The sequence below is a fragment of the Eubalaena glacialis genome, chromosome 4, assembly GCF_028564815.1.
Source record: "Eubalaena glacialis isolate mEubGla1 chromosome 4, mEubGla1.1.hap2.+ XY, whole genome shotgun sequence".
Lineage (NCBI taxonomy): Eukaryota > Metazoa > Chordata > Mammalia > Artiodactyla > Balaenidae > Eubalaena > Eubalaena glacialis.
In genome coordinates this window covers 170,965-195,589 of record NC_083719.1, presented here as the reverse complement: position 1 = coordinate 195,589, position 24,625 = coordinate 170,965, and the positions used below count along the sequence as shown (strand labels likewise).

General features: G+C 55.0%; 1 protein-coding gene across 2 annotated transcripts; it reads right to left on the bottom strand.

Annotated features, from left to right (window-relative positions):
* Positions 1-7,764: 7,764 nt before the first annotated feature.
* On the bottom strand, positions 7,765-23,430 carry PDCD6 (programmed cell death 6). Of its 2 annotated transcripts, none has more exons than XM_061187616.1 (6): positions 23,272-23,430; positions 22,301-22,362; positions 15,873-15,917; positions 14,847-15,005; positions 11,105-11,214; positions 7,765-8,336 (listed from the first exon to the last, which is right to left on the bottom strand). In XM_061187616.1, the coding sequence occupies exons 1-6, from the start codon at positions 23,364-23,366 to the stop codon at positions 8,238-8,240; spliced, it is 570 nt and encodes a 189-aa protein (XP_061043599.1). In that variant the 5' UTR covers positions 23,367-23,430; the 3' UTR covers positions 7,765-8,237. The 2 variants fall into 2 exon arrangements, with proteins under 2 accessions (XP_061043599.1, XP_061043600.1); XM_061187617.1 differs by having other exon boundaries at positions 14,853-15,005.
* Positions 23,431-24,625: the final 1,195 nt, after the last annotated feature.

The following is a 24,625-nucleotide window of genomic DNA, read 5'->3' as shown; positions in this document are numbered from 1 at the left end:
CACACCAGTTCGCAGAGTACGTGTGGGCGTCCCCTATTTTCTTCTCCACCGTGACCACCCTGACCCACCCCCGCACCGCAGCGCTTCCCCTCTGGGGCTGCAGCTCAGAGGCCTTCTCCTCAGGACCTCCCTCCTCTCTGCACTCGGACCTCCAGCTGCAAGTGGGCTCCGTGTGGCCGAGACCTCCCACTCCACCCAAACTTCCCACCAGCTGGGGACAAATTCCTCTTTCCTGGATCGTTTGTCCTCCCAGGGTGGCAGGGTGGCCGACACCTGGCAGGAAAGAGAGCTTGGAAAAGAGGCAGCCCCCAAGGTGCCCCCTGGCCCTCACTGCCCACCGTGTCTCCACGTCTGTGTCTCAGACGTGGCCGTCCTGGGAGCTCAGTGATGTGACAGCTACATGAGCTTGACTGCTATCTGGCTCTGCCCGCCTGTCCCCTCCCTTCCTCCTCCACACCCTCCCCCCCCCCCCCGACACACCAGCCGAGGGGTGTGCTGTCACCCTGCAGGTGCCTAGCGCAGGTGTCAGGCCGCACGGTTCCCAGGGGGAACAGCTGTGTTGCTCGGGCAGTCCTTGTTCAGGTCTGTGCTTTCTCTCCCCCACCTCGCTTCGCCTGGAGGCCAGAGAAACATCTGGAGCATTTTGTCGAGAGCCGGCCGCTGCCCTTGTCTCTGCGGGCCGTCCCTTGAGGGCCCCTCCCGTTGTGGGCACAGCCAGGCAGGGCTTCCCACTCCTGGGAAGGCTGCCATCATACAAGGTCTGTCAGCTTGGGGTGCCCGCCTGGCCTGCAGCAGGGTGGGGGCAGGGAGGTGCAGGAAGAGGCCGCCAGGCGAGGGTGGCCGACATGCACCTGCACCCTTGAATCTGCAGGAGTGTCCGTGGGAGGCCCAGGGTCCCCGCCTGCAGGTGGAGAGGGGCCCAGCAGCGGGGGCTCCAGGTGCCTCCCCGGAGGCTCACTCCCAGGAGGCCCCAGGACAGAGGCCCCAGGAAAGGGCAGGGGCCACCCAGTGGATGTCCGTCCAGCAGGCCCGGATGTGGCTGGGGGTCCAGGACTGCATTAGAGTCAGGGGGTGCCTGGGACGCAGGCAAAGCAGAGAGTGAACCAGGAGCTCTGCTGGCACAGGGACATTTGAGTCAATAAATGCGATTCAGGGGTTGTTCCCCAACACCAGAGACGTTGCTTGTGGCGGCTGGCAAGGGTCATAGATGAAGTAGGAGAAGGTGAGGTGCCTCAGGGGATGGGCAGAGCCAGGGTTCCCACCCGGTCTGACCCCACCCCGCACCTCCACCTCCCAGCGCCCCTGCCTGGTGCCAGCAGTCACCCTGAGGCCCCTACAGACCCCAGCCTGGCCACACGGCCCCCTGCTCCCGACGTCTCCTCCTCTGAGGCTCCTGTCAGCAGGAAACAAGGAGGGGTGGGCAGGTCCCACCCCTCAGCAGACCCTCAGGGTCTCAGCCAACTCAAGGGTCCAGTGGGAAACCAGTTGCCTGCACATTTACTGCTCATGCGGCACAGAGCAGGGGAGGGACAGTGCCCTCCGTCCAGGGAAGCAGCTGGCCCTGGGAGCTGTGGCCTGGAAGGGGAGCCCGGCATGGCCTGGGGCCACCCGTGTGCTGAAGCTGAGCTACCTTCAGGGTCAGGATCCACAGGACCCCGTGCTTGTGGAGAGGGTGCAGCCAAGACCCTCCAGGCTCTGCCCTCTCCTCTGCCTGCTCCTGGGGCCTCGCAGGTGCTGTTCCTTCTGACTGGAACACTCTTCCCTGAATATCTGTCCTGTCATTTCCTTCAGCTTAAGGCAGAGGCCACCCCTACCGTCCCTGGCTATCTGACATTTGGGTTTATTGTGGGGGGGGGCACAGGAACTTTCATCTCTAACCCTAACCTGCTACAGCCTCACAGCCCAGAACCAGCCATTGTGGGGGCAGAAGGGAGGAAGGAGAAAGAGGGGGAAGGGGAGGGGGAGGGGGGAGGGGAGGGGAGGGAGGGGGAGGGGGAGGGGAGGGAGGGGGAGGGGGAGAGGGAGGGAGGAGAGGGAGGGGAGGGAGGGGAGGGGAGGGGGAGAGGGACGGAGGAGAGGGAGGGGGGAGAGGGAAGGGAGGGGGCCAACTTACTACAGTTATTTCCTTTCTTGCACAACTCCAGCCCCCACTGAACAATGACTCACTTGCCTGGTTTTCTTTGAACCTGCCTTGTCCTCCACATCCTTTGGTGGCCCCGTGGAATGAGCCTTCCGCAGGCTCTATGAGTCAGTCTTTCTCAGTCCCCCACCCCACCTGCACGGTCCGTCCAGGCACTGCCCACTCAGGACCCCAGCCTCCTCTAGGGTGACTCCCTGTGTGTTGCTGCAGCACATTCTCCAGGAACTTCCCAGTTAAAGGAACACAGGAGGAACGTTTCTCAGAAACTGTCTCCTGTTCAGCTGACCATGGCTCCACCAAGGACTTGCAGGGTGGAACCCACTTTGCCTGCTGTGTCTGAGGTCCACCCCAGCTCACCTGTGCTTCCTCCGTGTCCTGGGCTCCGGTGGTCCTCTGTGCACCCTGTCCTGCAAACCTCACCTCACCAACGTTAGCTCTGGAAAAGGTCCTTTTCAGTTTTGAATTTTTATTCCCTACGGTTTTTATTCTTTAACTTTTTCCCTTCCGGATATTCTATCTTTAATTTCTGAGTTACTTCCATTCTGCATTATTTCTTTCTTATAGAGTTGGCTCTTTTTTAATGGACACCTGTCTCTGGTCGTCTCTGAGACACTGGCTGTGGACTACAGGGGTTCTGAGATGTTCCTTGTAGTCCCTGCTTTGCCCCTTTCACAAATGTCAGGTGGACTCTCCTGAGCCTCACACAAGAGGGAGGCACTGCCCTAAATGGACAGAGTGGTGGGCTTGTTGGGCGGTGGGTACCTGTGGGCACGATCTCAGGTGGTGGGCTTCTCTGACCTCCTGCTCTGGGGTGATGGGGCTTGCTATGCAGGGGCCCCCAGCTCTCCTCCACGCCCCTGTGTAGGGTCCTCCCCAACCCCTTTCGCTGCCACTGCGCTCCTGAGCCTTCCCTGGCTCTTAGGGGACTGTCAGCTTCTCCCTGGAATTTACCCTTTCTGGGTCTTGGGGGCAGGTATTTCCCTCTCTGGTTCTTTGCACTGTTTGAAGGCAAATTCAGTGGGACCTTTGCCATCTTAAAACTTCCCTGAATTGTTGGCAGCTAGTTTGAACCTATATAAACAAGGTGAGGCCCAGCGCAGCTGGTCTGGAGTGTCATCTGGTGGGAAGAGTGGGTGGGTCAGATGCGCCCCCTGAGCTCCCCACCTCTGCATGAACAGGGCGAGGACCAGGGCACCCTTCATCCGAATCCCAGCCTAACCACCACTTACCATGTGACTTCGGCCAAATTATGGGCCCTCTCTGGGCCTTCACTTTTTTATCTATAAACCGGGTAAGTATAGGCCAATGGAACAGAATAGAGAGCACAGAAATAAACCCTCACACATATGGTCAATGATGTTTGACAAGGGTGCCAAGATCGTTCAATGAGGAAAGGACAGTCTTTCCAACAAATGGTGGGGAAATGGACATCCACTTGGAAAAGAATGAAGTTGGACCCGTACTTAACACCATATACAAAAGTTACCTCAAAAGGGATCAAGACCTAAAGTAGAGATAAAACTCTTAGAAGAAAACATAGGGGAAAAGCTTCATGGCTGAATCTGGCAAAGCTTTCTTGCATATAACACCAAAAGCACAGGCAAGAAAAGAAAAAAAGATAAATTAAACTACATCAAAATTTAAAACCTGGGCTTCCCTGGTGGCGCAGTGGTTGAGAATCTGCCTGCTAATGCAGGGGACACGGGTTCGAGCCCTGGTCTGGGAAGATCCCACATGCCGCGGAGCGACTGGGCCCGTGAGCCACAACTACTGAGCCTGCGCGTCTGGAGCCTGTGCTCCGCAACAAGAGAGGCCGCAACAGTGAGAGGCCCGCGCACCGCGATGAAGAGTGGCCCCCGCTCGCCGCAACTAGAGAAAGCCCTCGCACAGAAACGAAGACCCAACATAGCAATCAATCAATCAATAAATCTTTAAAAAAAAAAAAATTTAAAACCTTTGTGCATCAAAGGACACTATCAATAAAGTGAAAAGGCAACCTATCATAGGAGAAAGTATTACAAATCATATATCTGATACGGGATTAATATCCAAAACATATGAACAGATCCTACAACTCAACAATTAAAGACGAACAACCAATTTAAAAATGGGCAAAGGATGCGAATAGACATTTCTCCAAAGACACAGGAATGGCCAATAAACACATGAAAAGATGCTCAACATCACTGATCATTAAGGAAATGCAAATAAAAACCACAAATGAGATACCACCTCATACCTGTTAGGATGGCTACTGTCAAAACATAACAAATGTTGGCAAGGATGTGGAAAAATAATGTAAAATGGTGCAGCCACTGTGGCAAACGGTATGGAAGGTCCTCAAAAAATTAAGCATAGAGCTACCATATAATCCACTACTTCTGGGGATATAACTGAAAGAACTGAAAGCAGGGTCTCGAGGAGATGTATGTCCACCCATGTTCACAGCAGCATATTCACAATAGCCAAGAGGGGGAAGCAGCCCAAGTGTCCATCAGCAGATGAAGGATAAACACAAGGTGGTCCATTCATACAATGGAACATTATTCAGCCTTAAAAAGGAAAGAAATTCCGACACAGGCTCCAACATGGATGGACACCGAGGACATTATGCTCAGTGAGATACACCAGTCACAAAAGGACAAATCCTGTAGGATTCCACTCACGTAAGGGACCCAGAGGAGTCAGATTCCTTGAGACAGGAGGAGGATGGTGGGGCCAGGGGCCGGGGGAGGGGGGAGGAATGTTTATGGGGACAGAGTTTCAGTTTTACAGGATGAAGAGTTACAGAGATGGATGGTGGTGATCGTTGCTAACACTGTCAGTGTACTTAATACCAGTGAACTGTACACTTAAAACTGGTTAAAATGTTAAATTTTATGTTATGTATATTTTAACACATGCACAACAGGTAAGAATCTCCACCTTTACCCATTTTCCCACCAGGTACGTACATTCCCAATCTCAGGGGCAGACCTGGAGTCATGGGCTGGCTTCCTGGAGCCTCTAGTCTGGACACCCATCAAATACTCACATGCACCCTCGCACACGCACACGTGCTCTTAAACGGAGCCGTGCGGTGAACTCCGAGCTGGCCTGGGCCCACCTCCGTCAGGTGGTGTGAGGTGAGGAGGGCACACGGTGCCCCAGCCCCTCTGGTCCTCGAGTTCCAGGGCAGCCGGGCGGCCCCTGTGGGTTGGGGGCTGTGGTCAGACGAGTTCAGGAAGAGGACCCAGTGGGGACTCCATGGGGACTGACTCAGCCACACTGCAGAGTGTGCATCTGACATCAGCTCTGCCTGCAGCCCCCGACCCTCCACAGGCGAGGGGTGACAGCCTCCACCGCCGCCCTGGACCTCCCAGCTGGTCCGCCCTTGACCAGGCTCACCTGGACTGGGAAGGTGACCCTCCCAGCTGGCTGAGGTGACTGGAGGTGACCAGGGCGGTGGCCACAGGTAGTCCGTCCTACCTGTCCTGGACTATTTCCCTCTTCATGAAGCACCGACTTTGAACCTGGGCCAGAATTCCGGTGTCTTGAGCACATGCCTCATGCCCCCAGCACACGGCGCACGTGGAGAGACGGAACGCGAGAGCAGGCGGCCGGGGCGGCGTGCCGGGTGCAGATGAACAGGCACCACGGGCGGCAGCCTCCCTGTGAGCCTCCCGGAGGCCAGGCCGGCTTCCCGGGCAGTACTTCCTCCGCCCCATCCCCGAACCCCGACTCCCAGGGGACGGGGCACAGCCTGAGAATGGAGTTGCCACCCTCACTTGACCCCACTCCCTCTGGTTTCTCTGTTGCTTCTGTAAGTTCCATGCTGGCTGTCCCTCGAGGTCACCCCTCTGGATCCAGATGAAGCACCAGGGTCAGGCATCCCTGCAGGCGGGACAGCACTGCCCCCGTGTGGCCGACTGGCCGCTAGACCAATCAGGTGCGGCCTTGGAGGAAAGGAGCCCTCATCTTGCTGCACGCCTGCCTGGGCAGGGGCTTGGGGCTCGGGACGGAACCCCCAAACCTTAAGCCCATCTGCGCTCGTTCCTTCCAGGGACGCAGCCACGTCCCCACCCACTCCTCAACGTGCGTCCACTGGCTCAGACCACCGACTCCACTGAGGGTCTGTGCACGGTGTGTATCTGCACAACTGTATTTGTACCACACATCTGTACCTCTACCACACACCTGATTGTACCTCTACCACCCACCTCTATCTGTGCCACACACCCGAGTACGTCTGTACCACCCACCCGAGTATATTTGTACCACACACAATCAGACCTTTCTTTACATCCTGCATCTCCCCTTCCCCTCACTTCCCTGAATCAAGGAAGGCACCTAATCACACATGCACCATTCCCTGACCAAGGCTGACATGCGGTGCGAGAGCAGGCCTCTCAGTGTCTGCTCTGTCAGGCCCCCAGTGATCCTTGGAGATTAAACTGTGTACTGGGCAGGTTCCTCACTGAAGCCATGAATTGCCATTGCCTGAGACCAGCTTGAGGGGTTCCAGCTTCCCGAGAATCTGGGATGAACCCAGAGCCCAAGGTGCCACAGGTGCAGGATCTGGGAAGAGGCGGATAGGAAAGCCAGCATGTGGAGGGCGGGGTTCCCACGTCACAGGGGAACAGAGTCCACAGAGGCTGGATGCCTGCTGCCCTCACCCTGAGCTTGGGGTGTTTGCAGGCCAGAGCTCAAGGGACAGATGACCACAGTGCCCCCCGGGGGGAGGAGGGGCCCCCGCTATGTACACCTCCGTCTAATGGGGGACAGGGAGACAGGCTAAGGGGTGGTTTGGGCTGCGGCAGTGGGGCACCAGCTGGAAGAGTCCACCTGAGCACCTGGAGGTCCCAGGCCTCACGGAGTCAGGAATTTGGGGACCGACCTCACCGGAGTACAATTTGGGATCGTGGGCTGGTGTCCTCACAAGTGTGTTGAAGTACAGAGAGGTACCCAAATGGAAAGGCGTGGAGATCCTCAGAGACCCCCTTGGACCCTCCTCCATGAGCTCACAAGGCCAGTCTGAGCCACACAGATTCTTTACCTCAACCCCACGTAGTGTGGTCAGTGACATTCCTTGTAATCAGACACCACAGATAAGAAACCCACAGCCCCCAGGCTCCATCCCCAACCAGCACAGGTCCTCCAAAACAGACCCCACGGATACCCAATTTCTGATGCCCCAGACCCATTTATAGATCACTGACGTCCACCCAGAATCCCAACACCCTCACAGCACCCACCCCAAATCCTGGTTTGGGGAAGCACACTTAAAGGGTGAGGGGACAGAAAGAGCCTAAAGCGATTCCGTGTGGACGGGCACAGGGCCACCCTGGGACTGGCTGTGCGCCCACCACGTGGGGGGCTGACTGCATCCCTCCTTCCGCTTTCATGTGTGAAAAACCGTAATTAACAGTCCATCAGAGGGCACAGAGGTGCTTCATTAGTAAGTGAAAGAAAACCCATTCCCTTCTAAATCAAATTTGGGTTTGTATTTCCAAAGAAGTTTCACGAAATGCAAACCACCTCCTGTCATAGAGGATGGATGAATCTCGGGATTTCCACGAGCAAGCCAGGGCACACCCCAGAAGGTGCCGGACCCCTCGGAGCTCCAGGAGAGCACAGCTGAGACGGATGGGGACAAGGGCACATGTGCTTTATTGCTTCCGCTGCATATTCCAATGAATACAATAAACCCCCTTAAAAAGTAAGGCACGTGAGCAGTCTTCTGTGCAAGTTCCGTATTATTTAAAATTCCTATTGGCTAATAAAGTATTTCCACTCTGGAACTGGAGCTATCTAGAAAAGCACATGATGAGTTTTTTGCAAGCAGAGTCCCTGTAACATTATTATATCTTACCTCATGGCACAATTAAACAGCCTCAAATCAAATGTGTGAACCTTAGTAATGACGTAACTACTGTTACAACTGCAAAACATCAACCCGCTTATCCACGTATGTACTGGTCCCCAAGGAGTAATTATACAAAATCTAAAGGAAGAGCAGTATCTAACTCATCTGCGTACCATTTCGTTACAGGTGAGGGATTTGGCATTTTCAGTCTTTTTTTCCGTACGTCTCGTTGGTATTTGCAGAAGGCCAGTGTCATACGATGCTGAAGACCATGGAAAGATACTGTTCATATGACACCTGAATCCAGCCGTCCTGATCCGTATCGTAGCGTCTGAATATATCTGTCAACCTCTGAGGAAAAAACAACAGATGTTTAGATCTAATACTTATCAAACAGAAGGAACCAACTGTACTGGTAAAAGGGCATTCAGGAACCCAATTTCAGAAGCATTCATGTCTCTGCCCGCAGAGGGGCATGGGCGAGGTACCCTCGGCCACCCTCAAAAGCCAGGCCGGTCCACCCTGGAGATGCCGGGGGCGGGGGGGCAGGACAGCAGCGGGTAGGCGGGTGGGCCGCCAGTGCAGCTCCACTACACACCGCGGCCCTGGGTCCTGGCGGAGCCCTGTGGCCCCGGAACCTGGCTTCCCAAGTCCATGGTGGTGAGCCTGGGTCCTCCCTTCCCACTCTAAGACTGTTCTCCTGGGGGGCCTCCCTGAAGGCTCACCTCTTCTCTGGCCATGTGCCGCTCAGGACAAAGGGAAACCAGCCCCCACTGGGCTCCTCCTTTAGAACCTGCTGCCCAACAGGGGAAGCCCAGCGCAGAGCCAGAAGGGCAGGATCTCCTTGTGCCAGCCCAGGACCCTGGCTGATGCCCAGCCCCCCTCCCCACTCAGGACCTGCCCGCCCACCTCCTCCTGCCCGACGCCCCCCACCCCTGCTACAGACCCCCCTCCCCCCCCTCTGCCGCCCACCCACCTCCTACCTGATGCCCGAGCCCCTCCTGTCTGACCACACCCCCCGGGCACCACCTCAGTCTGTTCACAAGCCTGGCCGCCCGAGAGCAGGGACGGTTAGGTAAGTGCCACCCCAAATGACAGATGCTGGGCAACCATGGCAAGCTCTGAAGAATCCTGCTGACAGAAGACAGTGCCCCAGGCTCATCGTGACCTTGGTGGTCGCCTGTCCACCTGCCCAGGGGCCGAGAGCAAGGCTGCAGCCTGGCCCGTGAGCCGTGTCTCCTGCACCTCAGTCTCTCCAGTTCCACCCCTCTCCTGTGCTGGGCAGGCTGACGGCCAACAACATACGGGCTGACACAGGTGACAGTCCGCACAGGCGTTAGCCAGGAGCTTCCTGTGTGTGAAACGCTGGCGTGACACAAACCACAGAAACCACCAGCGGCAGTAACCTCCCGCCCGGAGACCGATGGGTGATTTCCCTTTCTTTACACTTAACTGTCTTTTCCCAAGATTTCTACAAGTTTCCATGTTGCTTTGTAGAAAACAATTTTCAAAAAGCCTTTTTCTTTTTGGAAAGAGGCAGATGAAAGAAAACGCTTTTGAGGACTTTTTACATGTGGCCTGCAGCTTAGCCTTTCCTTTTCGATTCCCCACCTCTGTCCAGCGTCTCGGCTCCTTCTCCAAGGGTGGGAGGGAGCAGGGCCAGCAGCCGGCTTCCAGCATGGCCCAGAGGCCACGGCCAGCTGCGGGCAGCCTCCTGGCAGAGGCACCGCGTGAGCTTCTCAGGGGACTCAGATCCTGCTACTCTGGGGGCTGAAAGCTGACATGCGAGGACCCTTGCTTACGCAGAGATATAAGGATCAGGTGGTCACTTATGGGACATAACCTCAGATGAAAATCCTAAGCCCACAACAATCCAGACGCAGATCCTAGTGAGAGACTTTCACACTACACCTGTTCCTAACGTGTGCCGACAACACTGCAAACACGTAATCCTGCCTCACCAGACCCTAAGAGGGAGAGACGGGGTAAGGCTCTCCGCTTTTCAGAGACGTGAGGCTTAAATGCTAACAGACCTGGCTCTCCAAGTCACTGAAGGACAGGGACTGATGGGCCCAGATTCCCCGGGAAAGAAATCAGGATAGCAGACCAGGCAGAGAAACTTCACTTACTGAACTATCGCTTTAATGGGGAGAAAACCTGAGAATGCTTTCCCAAATTCCAAATTATACTGATAACCTCGTGCCTAGCACACCCCTCTGTGGATTCTAAAACCAACAAGATGGAACCTCGATTTGAATGCAAACTGCAAGGCTATCTTTCAGGGCTAGGTTCTACTGAAATACTTAGGGAAAACACATTCGCTTCCCATAAATGGAATTGTGACAGAATTAAGAGGGAGGGTGTCACAGAGTCTTATGTGGACTTGGCCATGAGTTGATAACTGCTGAATCTAAATAATGGGCACATGGGTTCATTATACTGTTGTCTCTGCTATTTTTTTTTTTTTTTGAGATTTGTCAAAAAAGAAAGTTTTGAAAGACATGAGGGTTTATACCAAGTCACTGCATTTCTAAAGCTTAAATCTATGGACCTGGGCTCCCTACCGAGAAACAGGAGCAGGGCCTGTGTGGGGACAGCCAGGGCGGGCTCGAGGGCTCCCGCCCTCCATCCTAGGAGGGCTCCTCTGGGCCTGCACTTAGTTCTCTCCTGGGTAAAGCAGTGAGGCCGCAGAGGGAACCACAGAAGCACCGCAGGGAACCGTGAGGCGGCGGTCACTGGGATCACCAGCCCCGCCAGACACTGTTTCTAACACCCAAACAGGGCCCCCTGCGCTCAGGGCACAGCTCCTAGCTTAGGAGCCAGCAGTGCACACGACAGAAGCTCACCCAATTCTCATAATAAAATACACCAAAATACCGGGGTATGCATGGAAAGAGCCCACCGGATCCCCTCCAAAGGGACAGCTCCCGGTGTTTCCAGGGCAGGAGGGGCCCTGCTGTCTGCACCTCCGTCTAACAGAGCAACTAGCTACTCCTCCAAACAGCACACTAACTCCTCTAAGTTCCAGAACCAGTTTTACGTGTCTGACTCCTGCGCCCCTGCTTCGTCATCCCACCCCTTCCTGCAGTCAGCGCCTGCGGGCCCCGCGCAGCCGGTACCTGCAAGACGATGCAGCCCTGGATGAAGTCGTCAAAGGCGATCTGCCCCTGTCCTTGTCTGTCAAACTTCCGAATGAGGGTGTCGTGAAACTGGTCAGAGAGCCGGTACCCTGGAGGAGGAGAGCAGAGTCAGCACCCACGCTCGCTCCCCAGACCCCAGTCTCTCCCTCCCGAGAACACGACATGGGCCCCAGGGGACACGGGCCCCAGGGATCCCCAGGTGCAAGCGCACTGCAACACACTGAGAGCCTGGTGGCCACTGTGCAGTGCCGGCCCCACCGCGAGGAGGGGCTCACTCAGAGGCCAGCAGCCCCTTCCTGGAGGGTCCGGAGTCACCCAGTCACTGGTTCACACCCACCCCAGTGCCACGCCCCTGGCCCCTGGGGCCTTCCGGAACGCTGTGGAGTTAGCCTCCTCAGAAGCCCTTTACTGTTGAATTTTCCGACACTCGGCTGCCCTGGGTTACTCGTTGCTGGAGGAGGCTTCGCCAGCTAAAACCTGTAGGAGGAACGAGGCGCCCAGGAGCGAGGAGGCTGACTGACGGCCCCTCCCCCACCTCAATCAGCTCTCCGACGTCAGGCCGTGAGAAGTAAGGCGGCCGCACACAGACTGAAGCCCTCGAAGGGTCACCCAGGTGACGGCGGAGTCCCTGACTCCACCTTCAGCTTGCTGGGCGTCCTGGAAGGCCTCCAGCAAGGACGCCCCGGGGCGGCTCTAAGCCCTTCCCCTTCCTTCCCTCCTAACCTCACCACCTGTGTGACCGTGGTTTCCTTACTTATTCAGGAGACAAGATCCAGGTGCCAACATATTTTTACTGGTTTTCAGCCTCGCTGGAATCTTTGCAAGGATATGCACACCTACTGTCTGAGTGAACGTCACAGTTAATTACCTGTACAGGCACTTCATCACTCTACTGAAAAAGAGTCACACATGCAAACACGTGACAGTACTTTCCAGAGTGGTCAGCGCGCTCTATGCCTCCTGTGACTTAAATCCAGGGCCCCCTGCCCTGCAGCTGAGTAGAAGACAGGACCCCGACTTAGAAAAGAGAGGCGGGCGGGTGCTGGATGGGCGCCCCCTCACGCCCGGCACCGGTGCCTGTGGCCCAGAGAGACAGAGGCCCGGCTGGTGAGGGTGAGCTTGGGACATGGTGACAGGGCAGTGCCCGCCCAAGCCATTGCTGTGCAATGGTTTCCTGCCCAGGCTGGGAAAGGACACACGAGATGGTGACAAAGACACAGCAGCAGGGAGAGCAGGGCTCCGGAATCAGACAGGGCTCCGCCGGCTGCCGGGACTCTCGGACCTCTGGCCCGCTCCCCCCTCCAAAACCCAAGACGTGAACCCCCCTCAGCAAACCATTTTAGGGTCAGTGAGGCAGGTGGAAACCCTGCTGGCCCCCTCACTGTGTGTCCCCCGGCCCCGCTGCTGCACTTCCAGGGCACAGATGCCCAGTGGAGGGAACAAGCCCTTCTTTCCTGAGAACCAGCAACCTCCACTGGGCATCCAGCGCCTGCTCTCAGCACCAGGAGAAAAGCCGGACGCCAGTCAGTAACCATGGCAAAGGACAGATCCGGATCAGGGCACCACCCGTGTCTACAAGGAGCCAACAGCATCAAGAAAGGGGCGGAGGCTGCTGTAGACCTGCTGGGGCCTAACTCAGCCGCCCTGGCCGTAAACACACCGCTAACTTGGTCAGGGGAGCCAGAGGCTCGGGCTCCAGGGATGAAGTGACAGGGTGCCGGCTTGGACTCCTCAGCATGAAAAGGGGGGCGGAGCAAATGCAGCAGGAAGATGGAAAGTGGCTGAAAGCGAGCAAGGAGGAAGTGAAGGTTCACTACACTCTCGTGAAATTCCTTATAAAAACCACATTGGCCTTGGGCTGCCAGGGGCTGGGTGCAGGATGGGGGCGTTTGCTGGGGATGGGGCTGTCAGCGCCCCCCACTAGCAGAGTGTGAGGCCCAGGCCTTATGCACCTTCTTATTTCCAGGTCTCTGCACCTGGCATGTAGCACATACTAGGAATAAGAGCCTAAAAAATGAACGGATGGACCATCAAATCCAGCGGCTGCGCTGGTCAGTCACACAGCCCCGCCAGGGCAGGCCTGAGACCCTGTGTGGCACTAACAGAGGCCAGAGGACACCTTAGGGCCTGACCTCCCCCCGCACCCCTGACTCCCTCACGCATCTGCTGAGCTACAACACAGCCCCCAGCTTGGCCAACAGACGCTTGTTCTCAGGAGTGAAACCAAAACAGGAAATTTCACTCCTGGGGCACATTTCCTAACAGTTACTAACAAGTAACCTGTGAAGGATGACAATGCCCCTTGCGTGGAAGAAAAGGCTCCAGAGAAGGTGCTAGGAAATGGCGGACCGATCACAGGCAGAAACTTTTTGGAATAACTGAAGAAATGCTGCAACGGGATATTTACTTTTTCCAGGAAAAGCCGGAAGTCAGGAAGGATCTCGGCTCTGCCCAGCTCGACGGGGCCTGTCGGCTCCTGACCTTGAGGGACCACCACTGACCTACCACAGCCACAAATGTCCCAGGTCTGACCAGGGCTTGTCGACCTCCGCATTTCCAACCTGAGCTCCCAGGACGCGACGGTCACTGGAACTAAGTCAAAAGAGGGCTCTGGGGCCTGACAAGGTTAGAAACACTGTGTTCGGTGACACCTGAGGTCACCAGTCTGGAAGTTAACTCACAGGGTCCAGGTTCCAGCCGGCCAGGCCTCTGGCTCCCTCCTGCCCAGGACTGCTCTGTGGGGGCCACCTCCCTCCCAGCCCCCCACCTACGGCACAGCAAGGTCAGCTGCATTCCAAGTTTCAATTCAGAGAACCTGAGGTCAATGTCCTACCCAAAGCCTGACCCACGCGTGGCAGGCTCACAACACAAACTTCCTGTGGGGTCCCAGAGCCTCTAAAGCAAGAAAGAGAAACCGGAGAGGACAGCCATAAAGGACACGCCCAGAGAAAGAGGGGGGAGGGGAGAAGCACATGAACAACCACAAGAACCAAAACGTACTTTATATTATTAAACCCTGAACTAGTCAGAATAAAGTACAATGTAATCTGACAGAAGGGCCCTGCGAACAGAGGGCCCAGTGAATGTCAAACAAACCAGAATCTTGGTGTAATGGCTACAGTCCTCCCTCCATAAATAACAAATCCCAAGTTCCCCTCAGGCCCACGTGCGCGCTGGACCAGAAGGCCCGCTGACGCGCTCTGGAAGGCACCACGTGAACACTGCTCACAGCACGGCACACGCTCAGGCTGGCACGCACGTGGCACACGCACACGTGCTGACATGCACTTGAGAATGGGAGCTTCCACACTCAGGCCTACGCTCCACGCAACTCACGGGCTCGTCCCCTGTGGGCATTCTATCTTCTGTGTATTTTCATGTCAGGAAATATGAATAGTCCTACACTGTTTTATTTTGACTTGTTCACTTTAAATTGTTTCAAAAGCCACATTCTCAATGTGCCTGTGACATCACTCCACTTCACAAAAGACAAACTACTGCATAGCCCTTATCTCATTTTGGATGAAAAACCGTATAGAAGCCTCCAAGTCAAATATAAGCCTTCACGATATACGTAACATGAAAATATAAAACTGTGTGATGTAAACAAAAATTTCACATAGACTGCTTTAAAAATCATTAAGTTGAACACAGTAACAAGATAAACCTTATGGCCCTGCTCCAAAATGAAAGAGCTACGCAGCCAAGACAAGTGTTTTACCAAAACCTGAGAGGGCTTGCTTGAGCTCGTTCTTGTCGATCATGCCCGAGTTGTCCCTGTCGTAGGTGCGGAAGACGTTCTGCCAGTCTGTGATGTACTTCCAGACGCCAGTGAACTCGCTGAAGTTCACGCCGGCCTTGTTCTCTCTGTCAAACATGGCTGAGACGGAAGGGCGTGAATCAGCAAGAACCTAGAGCAGAGGCGCGCCCACACCCCCCGCGGGCCTGGCTCCTCCGGGACCCAGCCTGCTGTTCGGCCAGCAGGTCCCCAGGTGCTGGCGGTGACCCAGCCACAGCCCTAAATCGTGCTAGGCGGGCGTGAGGCATGCGAGCCAAACACCCTGGTGGAGCCGCAATAAAAACGCTTTACACTGAAGGAGGTTCCTCAAAAGCACGACAGCGGCAGGGCGCACCCGCGCTTAGGAAGGAACCGGAGCCGCAGTGCAGAGCCGTCGAGGGGCCCACCCCAACCCTCCCAGCTCCGGGTCCCATTCGTGGAGCCGCCCCGTCCCCCAGCGGACCCGAGTCCCGAGTGGGGGCTCAGAAGAGTCCTCGGGCGAGGGAGGCCTCTACTCTGAGGAGAACAAGATACTGGCTTTAGATTTTTTTTAGTAAGGCCCGCCTTTCATTAAGAAAGCCTAATTCCAGGTCCAAATAAGAAAGAACTTGTAACTACATGTACATATAACTGCAGGCACCATGGATAAACACTCAGTCTGAAACACGGCTACAGAGAAAGTAATACACCGTTTGGTCCCTTTTCAGGTCATCTGCGTGATCTTGGTTTGGTCACAAGCACACTCCAGTTCAGAGCCGTTTCACACGAGAACTCGCACGCTTCCTCTAGTCAACGGGCAAGCAAGACGTGACTGCGTGTGAGGCCTAAGTGAGATCTTTAGACTGAGAAAGGAAGGACGGGTTGGACGGTCAACTCAAAGCAAAGACTCAGTGAAGGGCCGGGCCGGGCGGCAGTTCCGGACGAGAAATCGGGTGAGAAGCACAGGCAGCACGTGTTGCCGCTACTTACATATGATCGACCGGACCGTCACTGGATTAAACGGAGTCCAGGTGCCTGAAACAAACAGCAGAAATTAAGAAAGAGAAGAAACTCTGAATCCCCAGTCTGTAACCCCAGAAGCCAGAGAAAATAAGTAATTAGCTTTCAACATCAAGACCCTAGAGCCACGGTTCTCCGCAGGGGACGCCGCCTCCAGGACGATGGGTCAGTCAGGTCCTATCCACACTGCCCGGGGAATCGCTCAGGTCCAGCCAGACATTCAAAGCTGCTCAGGAAGACCTGCACCTGGAAGCTCACTCTTGTTCACTTTATAACCAAGAGATGCCATTTTAATACTCACAGAACTTCCCAGGGCCACAGCACCAGGTAAGCTGAGAAAATGGCACTTAGCTGTGCTAAGAACGTCACCAGCTACCACTTCAGAAAATCCCACCCCAAGGGCCACCGCTCCCAGGACCGGGGCAGCTGCACACGTCGTGCAGCGACCCTGCTGGACAGCGCACCGTGAAACCACGCTGTACGTTTTTCTCCTCAAATGACAGTCTAGGCAGCATACTATTTTCTCTAAAATTGTGAAAAGGCAGGACACATTATTCCACGATTCACTTCAGAGCAGTAATGGGGATGTTATCGAATATCTATTTTAAAGGGGACTGTTGACACTGATGGATTTGACGATTGAGAACCATTTATCCACTGTGATGATGGAATGCTCACCAGGGACCTTTATGCGCAAGGATCTGTTTTCAGAGTGATTTGCACCTTTACCAATTTTTATACTCACTAAAAACAATGTAAAAACATTTTTACGGGGCGGGAGAGCAGCATCTCTCCCCATCCCCCCATTTTTCCCTCTCTACAGACGGTTTGAGCTCTGGGTGGCAGAGTCCCATCCCCTGGCCACACACGAGGCAGCACCCTTCCTGCCCGGCCGCGACCACTGGGCTTGGAGCACGTCCCCGACCTGGCCCACACGCGCTTCTCCCGACATCCAGCATGGCCCCCAAACACACGCACACCTTCACCTCGACCCCTGCCTCTCCTTACGCCTCCGTTTCTACGAGGCTCCCTCAGAGGAGCCCCCCTGAGCGCCCCGCACCCGGGCCCCTCGGCCCCTCCCTCTGCTCCACCGGCGCCCGAGCCTGGCCCGCAGCGGGGACCCCTGTGCACTGGGTGAGCATCTCTGCACACTTTACAGGCGTTTGGGGGACGGCAGGCAGGAGGATGTCTATAAAGGTATCAGAAAAGGTCAGCATCGTTGAAAACCAGTGTACAAAGAAACTGTGCTACAGAGAAGCCAAGAGAAAGAGGGGGACTCCATGCCAGAAGGCTGTCGCTTCTTCACCGTTTCTGACTTTCTAGCTGCTCACGCCCCGGCTGGTGTTTCCGCAGGAGATGACCCACCAGGACCAGGAGCCCGAGGAACCAAACGCAGCTGCTGGACTCCTTCCTGCCTTCGCTCCACCTCTGACGCAGGCTGTGACCTGAGAGTCCACAGTGACCGCCCCGCTGAGTGGCCTGCGCCCACTGCCCATCCCGACTGTGAGCGGGGGTGCGTCCCTGGCCACGCTGGCAAAGGACTCGGCCGAACGCGTTTTAAACAGAAGTGACACGAGAAAAATAGTTAAGTGATGATGCAAACCCAGGCGCTTTCCGCGGTGACGGCCAGGCAGAGGGAGGCGTGGACCAGAGGGTCCGACGGCCGAGCTGCAGGGCCGTGAGGCTCGGGAGAGCGGCAGGTCGCCCCGGGCTGAGTCAGGGCTGGGGAGGAGACCCGCAGGCCGCCCAGCCTGGGAGGTGGAGACAGGCTCCTGGTGCCTCCCCGGCCCGTCCCTGTTACCCAAACGGGGCCTGACCCTCCACGGAAACCAAGGGATAATCACAACAGCCAACAGTTAAGTGACTGTTTAGCTCATGCCAAGCCCTGTGGCCTGGTTCTCAGACTAAACATCAAAGCTTCACAGCCCCTAGTGAGGGCAACATTACTCCAGTTATACTAAGTGTTAAACACACTGGAGCGTCAGCCTGAAAATCTGCAGTTTTCTGTAAGAAAACGCACTGCAATGTGGAGAAGCATGTCTAACAGAGCCTGCTGGAAACACAGGACACACTGAGCAGCGAGATTCCCTTCAGCGCCAGTGACCCTCCCCCCGATTTTCCGGGCCAGCCCCAATTTCAAACATTCCCAGTAACCAACATGTCTAGGAATGTCACAACCACCAGCTTGCAGAAGACTTCCTGTCAGACTTTTACTTAGAAATACAAGATATGGTCCCTGTTCCTGTAAGTCTTGCCTCAATTTCATCTGAAAAGACCAAAGAAAACAGAAACATACACAGTTTTTTCCATGTAAACTGACTACACATAACTTTTTTCACCCATAATTTGGGTACAAGTGGGTCGCAGCTCCACTGAGGGGGTGGGTCAACATCAGGACACTTAGCATTTTCCCCTGTAACCCTCAAGCACACAGATGATTTAAAGAATTTATATCTGATCCCTTCTCAAATGAGAAAAACCCCCGCTCTGCTTTGTGATAATATATTCTGTCTTTTTGCTCTCCAGAGAGTTTTCTTTCTTGAAATTGCATCCTGTTACCACAAACTTGGACTTCAGTGAGAGATAATGGGCTGAGTCGTCATGGCATCCAGCAAACGCACACTGAAATACCTGCTTACCTGGAATCTTTGGGGGAAAAAACCAGACTTTTTTTTACAGCACCACTGGTGATCTCGTTCCACTTTACTGCATCAGATCTGGGACTCCCAGCCCTTCTGGGCATTTCTTCCCGAAAGAGGAGCCAAGTAGGAAGGGGTGAGAGCAGTTCTACGGGCTCGCATGGAATCGGCCAGGACACTGGTGCCTCTTCAGGGTCACAAACTCTGTATCCCACCAGTCACCTTCAACTACGGCCTCAAAGAGCCACGACTGGAAATATGGCCTTTCTAAAGGCAATCTGAACACCATCAATAGCCGTAACACCACCTACAGCCTTTGATCTGATAAATGCCACTTCTAGAAACTTGTTCTATGAAATCACTACAGTATTTACACTGAAAAAAATCAGAAACAACCTAAGTGTCTCACAGTGAAACTCTGTACACTCCATTCTGATAGATGAGTGATGTCTCCGGTTCTGTACCAGGCGATGTGGGACCTGGTGGACATGGGCTGGGCCCGAGGGGGAGGGGCTAAGCCTCCAGTTGTCCCAGAGTGTGATCTGCCCAAGGCCGAGGTCGTGGAATAAAGCCAACCCCGTCTTCCTCTGCTTCCACCTGAAACTCTGCTGCACAAGTTTCTGGGACAAGCAGATACAACAGGCTGTGTTGGGGGCCTCCGAGACCACACCCCAGGCTTGATGACTCGCTAGGACTCACAAAACTCACAGTCAGTTTATTACAGCAAGAGACACAGAGTAAAATCAGCAGAGGGAAAAGGCATGGGGAAAAATCCGGGGGGAACAGGCACCCGCTTCCCGGGGAGTTGCACAGGGCGCCCCTAATCCTCCACCGAAAGCTGAGACCACACCTCGCATGTGTTGTCAACCAGGGAAGCTCCAGGCACCGGGGGGCACGTGCCTGCCGCAGCTGCAGGGTGAGCGTGAGCCGCCCAGGCAAAGGGGCAGCATGTTCCCGGAGGCGGCTAGTAGCCACACAGGCAGGCCCTCCTCGGGGACGTGCAGGCTCTGAGCACAGCAGGTGCAGGGTGAAGAAGGTAAACCCAGACCCTCCGCTGCCTCATAAGCTGGGCCTATGACGGAGTGACAGTGAGGTGACCCGATGGTCAGTCAGCAGGGAACTGTCGGCTTATGTGGTCTGATCTCTCTCACTGCTACTCAATACGGGATCTCCAGGAGAGCTGAAATATATTTTGCTAAAAATACCTCTAAAAGAATATATGACTTATTACTATTTAAAGTCCAGCTGAAAAATGCCTCCTCAAAATACATCAATATGTTATGTCAACGTAAACCTACAGAAGCACAAAAAAAGAGGCTTGAGCAAAATTAATTTCCTATAATTCCAAGGAACAATGTGAAAGTAAAAATTAAAAAAAAAAAAGTACCTAACTGAAGACAGTTTGTGACATGTTATTTCAAACAGAAGGCAAGACAGTCCTGTCTCTATTCACACCTCTTAACCGAGCAGTCATCTTCAGACGCGCTCCCGGGGAAACAAGCTGCATAAAGGACTCAAAGTGTACAGGACCCACGAGTACTTCTTCAGGGTGGTTTCAGTTGGGTTTTAACAGAGTGCATCAGAGGCACAGATCTCACTGCAGAGAGAAACCACGCTACTTTGAACCTCCAATTTTCCCACCAGTAATAAGCTAATTAAACTGATTTCCTGAAATAGCTTAATATTCTAGTCCTAATACGAGAAAAGAAGCCCAATCCTGGGGGAAAAATCAAAAGTCAAAATAACTCCAATCGTATCAGCTATGGGAATTCGAGGACAGTGAAGAGAACTGACTTGTGTCCATCCTTGGTGACCGAGGTGACACGACACAACTGCAAACAAGAGACCAGCTCGACCAGCTTCCTCCAAAAGCTGACGCCCAGTAGCCAGAGACTGCTGCAAAACGACTCCAGCGGAACCAGGAGGAGGAAAAGGGCAGCATCCAGGAAAGGAAGGTGCCGCGGGTGCCTCGAGGAAAGGCAGGTATCCTGGGTGGAAGGAGCAGAGCCTGGCAAGCGGTGGGAGCCACGGGGCACCTATGCTTCGGGGGCGCCAACGGGAAGACACAGGTGGGACAGCACAGGGGTGGGGTGAGCGCCTAGCTGTGCAGGCACACACCCGGAGTCTGGTCCTGCTCTCAGCCTGAGAGCTTACCGCGCACTCTGAGGCTGTGAAAGGACGAGAGATCTGTACCCGTTCATAACCTGCCTTCCTGCAGAAAGGGCCTAACGGAATGTACAAGATATTCACGGCACAGCAAAAGAAAGCAAACTCTGGTCATGTTGGATGCGAGGAAAAAAGCATACGAAAGTTAGGGGTCTCAGACTATCAGTAAAATTCACCTCTTAAAATTCTAAGCTCATGGTACTGGCGAGCCAGAAATCTAATTTAAAATTTTTAGCAGCTAATTTGAAGAGAAAATGTGACTGGTTAGAAGATTCAGGTTAAGACAAACAAAACAAGACAGGACAACCATCACAGTTGCTCCACACAAGAAGCACCACACCCCCAGGGAGGAGTGAGGCGGCCACGTGGCGGGAAGGGGGGCTGCCACGCCCGTCCCTCTCAGGGCTAAGCTACTACCCGCTTCATGGGGCAAGTTCTTACATCGCCCCAACAGAAGCTGAGGGAATCCCGCAGGGCAAATCAAGAAAAGTGACTCTACAGGGCCACTGTGAGACGATCCTGATATACACTTTTCGGTGGGCTTAAACCAGGTATTGATTTCAAAGCATCTTAGGAATGGTGGGCTGAACATCCTGTGGGCAATTCTGTCAAAATTCTCTCTCCAGCAGGCTCCTGATTCAAGATTATGTTCTGACAGAGCAAAGAACCACCTGCTTTACCAACCCGCTGAACTGGAAGCAATACTGACTCCCTCTAGGGAAAACGTTACCTGTGTTAACCTGTAAATACCAATCCACCAGGAGTAACAAAGGGAACATCCGTGGTGCGCGCCACGCGCAGGGCTGTGAGGCAGCGTCCGCCTGCTACGCCACCAGCTGCTCCCACTAGGCAAGGTGAGCCTTTCAACATCTTCATTACCGCTTAAAGTCAACCCCCTTCTGGCTTAAATAGCACACCTCTGGACGGCACCACAAACGCAAGAATCAGAAAAGACAGTGGCATCTGAGGGGTTAAAAAAAGAGCCACACAGCCAGGTATTTATGGAATCAAGGTCTCCAGTGGTACTTCCATGGATTAATCATGCTGAAACCAGCAAAAAGGCGACTCCACGGTGAGCTCCCAGCACCAGCACCAAGAGCTGAAACCCTCTCACCCATGTCTGAATGACTAGCATCCCCCACTGAGAAGCCCACCTCCCCGCGATCCGGCTGTCAGAGCCTCCAGTAGCCTTAGTTGCTTCCCCATCGGTGTCTCTGGGGCCTTGATGCCCCGCTCCAGAGGAGTCACAAGACGCAGTCACCTGAGAAATTCAACAGCCCTCGACAAACCTGAAGGATGTCTGCCGTACAAAGCCAGGCTCTCTGCGCTCCTAAAGCTGACACCCCAGCCTCCATTTCTCAGGCTTGCCCTGTGTCCTCCATGCAGTTGCCCCAGCAGCTCGGCAAGGACTCAGAGCAGCACCGACACAACCACCAGGAAACCACCCGACAAAACAAGCCAGAAGCTCCTCCTCCACGGGCCAGAGATGATAATTAAGTCTTAATGATTTGGAAAATAATTCAAGAAGAAAGTTATTTACTACGGGTGGTCAGACTTGCAGTTTACAAGTCCAGATGGCCAGGTGCCACTCACCATTGGATAGTGCTTGCTGAAGCTCGTTGTCGGATATCACACCGCTCCTGTCTTTGTCAACCCTACAAAATTAAGATCAGTTAAGCTAGCGATTCAAAGTGTAGGAAAAGCAAAAGAGGGCAAAGCAAAGGTTTGACTCTCCAGTCAATCCTAAATTAATTCTGGCTCTTCCTTCCCTGGGCCCTTCCCTTTGGCTGCTCGACTTCTCAGTCCCATGACCCGCTGGGGAACAAGGAAGCCTGCCTCCTTCACTGTCTAGGCACGCTCCCTGCCCAAACCCAAGCTGCTTCTCCACTTTCTCAGGTCTCCCTCCCTGGGCCTGGCTGAATTCCACCTGCACCAGGTTTTCTCCTTTTCACAAGCAGAAAAAGATTCTCTCAGATAACTAAGTCGTTCCCTGATCATGAGTCACTCCACTTTGGGTCATTCGTTCGCTGGAAGGACGACCAGGGACGGAAGGCACTGCGGTGACGGTCACCTGCCCCACAGCCGCGGCCCGGCTTCTTTCCTGGTTGCTGGCATTTCAGCAGCCGGGGAAGAGTCTGCGTTTCTGCTCCCCTAAACAAGCATCCCTGGGAGACCCTCCGCCCCGGAGCAACTCCGGGCACCGGCTGTGAGGGGAGAGGGATGGAGGCCGAGCCCCAGGGCGAGCGGGCTGCGACCCGCGGCTGGCGGCTCTGCACCTTGGGAGGGGCCTGGGGACTGCGGGAGACAAGGCGGGGGGCGGAGAGAAGGCCAAGGGTCGGGGGGACGGAGCAGGGGCCGGCGTGGGAGAGGCCGAGGGGGACTAGAAAGGGGGCCGGACAGGACGCCAAGGATGGAAGGTGGGGGGACGGAGCAAGGGACAGGGGCCTGGGGCACCAGGAAGGACGTCGGACTGGAGGCCGGGGTCACGGGGCGGGGGAAGGCCCGGGGCTGAGACCAAGAAGAACCCAGTGGAGGCCCGCAAGCGCCTGCGCGGCCGGCCGCACCTCTGGAAGACATTCCACAGGAAGCTCTGGTCCGGCAGCGCGGCGCCCGCGGAAGGGCCAGCCCCGGGGCCCGGGCGGTACGGGTAGGCGGCCATGGGCCGAGGCGCGTCTGGGCTGAGGCGCTCCTGTGACACGGATGGCTCCGGGCGGCTCCACTTCCGCCTAGACCGGGGCGGGGCCCGGAGCTCACGCCACTTCCGGGGCGGTCACGGGAGCGAGCGCAGCCAATCCAGTCGCGACCCTGTTGCCAGGCGACGCCCGTGCGTCCGGCCAGCGTGTCTGGGTCCCGTGGGCACCGCGCAGCCGGTGGCCTAGGCCAGGCTACCCCTAGGGTCGAGGACGCGCGTTGGGAGCCGCTTCCCCGCAGCGCAGAGTGGACATGAAGGGCGGAGGCGGCTCCCTCGAGCATGGTCCATTCTTGCACCAAGGTCATGGAAGGACTGTGATGGAGGGGAAGCACGCGCCCGACATTCTTGTTTTTCTGGACTTTTCGCCCGCCCCCGCTCGCGCATCTCAGCGGCCCTGCGCCCCGCTTCCCAGGAGCACACGAAGCCCCGCCTCCGGCATCTGACAGCGCCCGCCGCTTCCCGGCTCGGCCTGCAGATGCGTGGCCAAGCCCAGATGTCCCCTGCTGGCCATGGTGGGCTGCTAGCGTGTCCCTCTCGGCCAGTTGACGCCACCGCCTCCGTCTGGACACCGACTGAGCCGCAGCGCACCCCGCGCAGGGAAGCCCAGCTTCATTCAGGGCGCTCCCGCCGCCTTCCAGCCTCTCAGGATTTTCAGCTCCTGATCCAATCACGCTGACTCATTTCATCCTCCTCCCCTACTTGGTTTGTGGAAGGGCCGAGCACCAAGGAAGCACCTGACACTTCCTTCCTTGGACACGAATCCATTATTCAGCGCTCTGGCTCTGTATCTGACCCGCTGTTATTCTCCAGCTGTATTGTCCTCAGTCCCTTTTCTCTCTTCTAACCACCAGAGCATATGCTGGAGAGCTCTTTAAACTCTTCAAAGAGATTAAGATACTGTGACTTTGACACTCACACAGATTATTATTTTACAAACCTCAACAATGTGGCTTTTTTCATGATTTAATGAATTCAAGTGTTTTCTAGTTTTATCCTCATAAAGCATTCACATCACTCGTTAACTAATCCTTTTTACAATTTTCCACAGCTTTTTGATCTCTAGTTTCTGAAACCCATTTTTTTCTATCGCCCATCTCTGCCTTTTTTTGTTCTCTAGAAAGCTACAAAATTAGTAACTATGATTTTGCAACCCAATTTATAAGTTTTCCAGTACAGAGTGTACAGGGAAACTTCAGCAAGAAACTTCTCAGTGACTCCAGCTGGCC